Here is a 4,348-nt window from a genome sequence, read left to right as displayed (position 1 = left end):
AAGATAGTGACGAAGATGATGTTGTCTGTGACTGCTGTTGAAAATGGTTATGAAGATATTCAATATATGGTCATTAGCAACACTTAACTCTGCACATCTCCATCACAAGGGCGTGTTTGGGTGTCGAAACCAAACTTCTATTGGCTAGAAAGCAACCAATCCGTGTCAGAGGAAAAACTTCAACGTTGAAGTACTTAGACCAAAGACTAACATGTCAGAGTTGTGTGAGAGATTTCTGGCACTTACACAAAGACTGCAGCCTTTCTGACTACAGTTAACTCAACGTTACATGCCAAATTTATTGTTGTATCATCGTTTGTGATCAACCGAGGGGCAACATTACGAGTTCAGGATGTATACGGCAGGACTCAATCCGTTTTACGCATCAAATTTTAGTCTTTGGTCTGCTTATTGCGCGGGTGGTTTCGCTGTGGATACAATGAAGAAGCCCTCATTTTGCATTGCTGACATTTTGCAGGTTGGGGATGCCGAGAACATCCCCGGATCCTCGGCCCTCATGGCTCATATGGGACACCGTTCTCAGGTCCACACCTCTGGATCTCCGTTGCGTCCTTCCCCGGTGGGGCCAGAACAGTCGGTCTACGGTGGGAGACTGAACCCCGGGTCTCCATATCACAGGCACGGAATACACTTAACGTCTGTATCTAGAACGAGTTTCAATTCCCAACAAGCTCCCCCACCATCAAGCAAGGACCTCAAGTTCGGAATCGATCGGATATTGTCAACAGACTTCGACCCAAAAACAAAAGACATATTGTCTTTAAGAGGTAACCTTTTAAATGAACTTTCATACCGTTGTCAAAATGAATTCTCTAAAATAACTATTTATAGGCCCACATCAAGATTCTCTTACTGCCATAGAAAGCATTCAATAATTTCATCATGTTGTAAAGGCACTTTTTATTTTTTATAATGTGGCTGTATTGACTTAATTAAAAGCTACGTTTATAAATTACTGACCTCGAAGGCAGTGGCAACATCATGCACTTTATTATTTACGCACACAAAACCTCTATATGAATATCCAAACTGCCACAGTTGCCTCACTATAAAACGAGGTATTATTTAGCTTGGGACGGCAGATAGCCTAGTGGTTAGAGTGTTGGGCCACTAAGCGAAAGTTTGATAGATCGAATCCCCCCGCTGACAAGGTAAAAATCTGTCGTTCAGCCCCTGAACATGACACCAATTTTCTAGGATATCCAACTATAATTTCCACTGGTCCTAAACCGTCATTGTGATTAAGAATTTGACTTGCCTAGTTAAATAAAGGGTTAAACATTCAGACTCGCACACCAAAGTCATTTTTAGGTGAAAAGTTTTATCATTGACAAATACTCTTATATATCATACGTTGCGGTCATTTCTTACTTATTTATCTCTCGCCCTGTGACAGATCTTACGTCCATTGTTAGCTCGAATCGTCAGTCAGGGATCCACATGCCCGTGCAGCCCTCGGCGAACCAGTACTTCGCATCCATAGACCCAGCGATGAGCGACACGTCCTCCATGATGAGCTCACTAAACTGCGCCAGGCAATCAGGGCAGCATCAGTTTCAGGACACCTTCCCAGGTAGTGTAGCCGTCAGCACATAGGCTACATAGGGACTTTTCCAGCACACATGGCATTTAAGGACAAACAATATTTGTACATAGCCTTTATTATTCAGACTTTGCTCAGTGTTTTTAAACCATAGGCCTATCTTCTGTTGATCGTGTTTTTCAAGTGAATATAATTTGCCTTGTATGTTTGCTTGATACCACTTTTCTAGGATATCCAACTATAATTTACCAGTGCACTTTGACATTTTAACGAATAAATAACATTGCTCAACCTTTATGTCCCTTTATTTATACAGGTCCGTATGCTGTCCTCACAAAAGACACGATACCACAGACATACAAAAGGAAGAGGTCCTGGTCGCGAGCGGTCTTCTCCAACCTGCAAAGAAAAGGACTTGAGAAGCGATTCGAAATACAGAAATACGTCACCAAACCCGACAGAAAACAACTGGCTGCAATGCTTGGCCTAACAGATGCACAGGTACGTTACTTGCATCATGTTGTAGCCTATAGGCCCCAATTTTATGGACATGTTTGAGTTATTTTAAGAATTCTTTCTTCTTGAGATGGAAAGACATATGCCTAATAGTGTAATACATATATTCAATACGTTTAGCTGAAGCGTTAAAGATTGCGCGATAGAAATATACCATAAAAGCCATTTGCGACTTGAGCCGACATATGGAGCGTTTACCGTGAATGCAGTCTCCGCTAAATCATGAACATTGTCTTTAAATTTCAATAATGCTGTAACGGTGAACTTTCGCGATACGGATTGAATAGAGCCCTGGTCTTGTGTTGTTAAGACAGGAAGCCGCCACTCAGAGGACACACCCGGTAATATATCCTAGTAGGCAACTGTATAATTGCGCAATCGAGAACTTTTAGGGAAATGAAAGTCGATTACAACGAATTATTGCAAATGGAGAAAGGTCATAATCTTACGTAACTCCATTGGGTTAAGCAATACACATAATACTAGCCTACAGCCCATCTGATGTGTTTAATAGCCATATGTTTTTGTAGGCTATAGGCCCACATTTACGCAACGTATGCCCACCTTTACCCACACGGTTGTTTTATTCTGCATTAACTTTATTGTAGCCTACCTAGGCTACTGTCAAGTTATTCATTATGAAATGTAGGCTATGATTTCCTTATCAATACGGTTTTGTTGTGTTATGTAGAGACTGTCCTTTTATGCTATCAATTAGGTCTCTGGGTCATATTTCCATGGAGCAAAAATCATTGTCAACATGTTGGCGAGTAGCCTAGGAATCAGGATCATGCTGTTGACATCTAAACGAGCTTTTGCACTTTCTCGTCAGGTCAAAGTGTGGTTCCAGAACAGGCGAATGAAGTGGAGGCATTCGAAAGAAGCCCAGGCACAGAAGGACAAGGACAAGGAGACACTGGACAAGTCACTGACAGAGGCCGAGCCCAAAGAGCCGGAAGTGTCTGAGTGTGAGAGTGAAGCGAGCTGCGAGTCCGAATTCGAGGAAGGACAGGAGGACAAGAGTGACGTGGACATTTCTGAGCATAACAAGACTAGTGTGATCATGACCGGGGCCACCCCTGTGAGTACGGAAGAGGCAACTTCAGTCGGAGCCCTCACAGAAACTGTGGCATCATCACAAATGTAAATATGAGTGCAAAGTCAAACGTAATTTTAAAAAAATGTAACAATAATAATTTAATATAAATATTATTTTGTTAAATTGATATACAGTGAAGTTTGTCTTAAAGTGGAGGGCCAGTAGGATGCCCTACAGCAGAGGCTATGGGTTATTATTATTTTTACTTTCGACTCCTTCAATCTTTCAGCTCTGTTAGTCAGTATTAGGCGATGTGCATGACTTTTTCCTCAAATTAAGGAAATATTCTGTTGTGAATTTTAATCTGAAACAGCGTTTCGCGTTCTGAAATCCCAGAAAATGACACAATGTTAATGTATTTTACTCTGGAAGCGTTAATACATATTGTTGTATTTTATATTTTTCAATAATTATTTGCACTGGAAATATTGTAAATAAAACATTTCTTTCTTTCGATTTTCGATTAAATGTCACATGTTATATATATATTATTATTAATGATATTATTATTTTTTAATTGCATTATTTTGCCCATTATTACTTCCTCTTTCGGGTCTAATCGAATGCTGAAAACATCACTGAAGGAGAGAGAACTTCACAACTGACATGGTCTTTGACTAGCCTAGCCTATAGGCTAGTCAAGACCATGTCAGTTGTGAAGTTCTCTCTCCTTCAGTGATGTTTTCAGCATTCGATTAGACCCGAAAGAGGAAGTAATAATGGGCCAAATAATGCAATTAAAAAATAATAATATCATAATATCATAGGCTAATATTCACTCCCAAAACAGTTATCTGAAGTGGATAATACCATTTTATTTTCATCATAGGCTATACATTTAGGATTGTACATTTCTTTCCTACAGTATATACAAAGTAAGATGATGGTCATGATGATGATATAGGTTTACTATTTAATTCCTCACAGCTTACATGCCGATAAAATAATATTTGTCTAGGACTTCGCTGCCACGTATGCCTTATTTCACCGTGTGAAGTGATCAGAGGGGTGGGATATATGTTTATGTTTCATGCTTAAAAGAATCAATAAATCCTACCTAGTCTATCATTCTATATTGCAATTATGTAATTCATAAAGTAATATTTAGCTTTTTGGGAATAAGCATAAAACCCAATAATGGGTACACTCAAGATGAAATGGAATGTGAA

General features: G+C 39.6%; 1 protein-coding gene across 2 annotated transcripts; it reads left to right on the top strand.

Annotated features, from left to right (window-relative positions):
- Nucleotides 1–214: 214 nt before the first annotated feature.
- LOC106607589 (H2.0-like homeobox protein) lies at nucleotides 215–3,635 on the top strand. 2 transcript variants are annotated; one of them, XM_014204670.3, is made up of 4 exons: nucleotides 215–788; nucleotides 1,418–1,594; nucleotides 1,881–2,065; nucleotides 2,913–3,635. In XM_014204670.3, exons 1-4 carry the CDS (start codon nucleotides 353–355, stop codon nucleotides 3,225–3,227), a joined length of 1,113 nt encoding a protein of 370 aa, XP_014060145.1. In that variant the 5' UTR covers nucleotides 215–352; the 3' UTR covers nucleotides 3,228–3,635. The 2 variants fall into 2 exon arrangements, with proteins under 2 accessions (XP_014060145.1, XP_014060146.1); XM_014204671.3 differs by lacking the exon at nucleotides 1,418–1,594.
- The last annotated feature ends 713 nt before the right edge of the window (nucleotides 3,636–4,348 follow it).

The sequence above is a fragment of the Salmo salar genome, chromosome 06 (assembly GCF_965601325.2).
Source record: "Salmo salar chromosome 06, fSalSal1, whole genome shotgun sequence".
NCBI lineage: Eukaryota > Metazoa > Chordata > Actinopteri > Salmoniformes > Salmonidae > Salmo > Salmo salar.
This window is presented reverse-complemented; position numbering and strand designations above follow the sequence as displayed.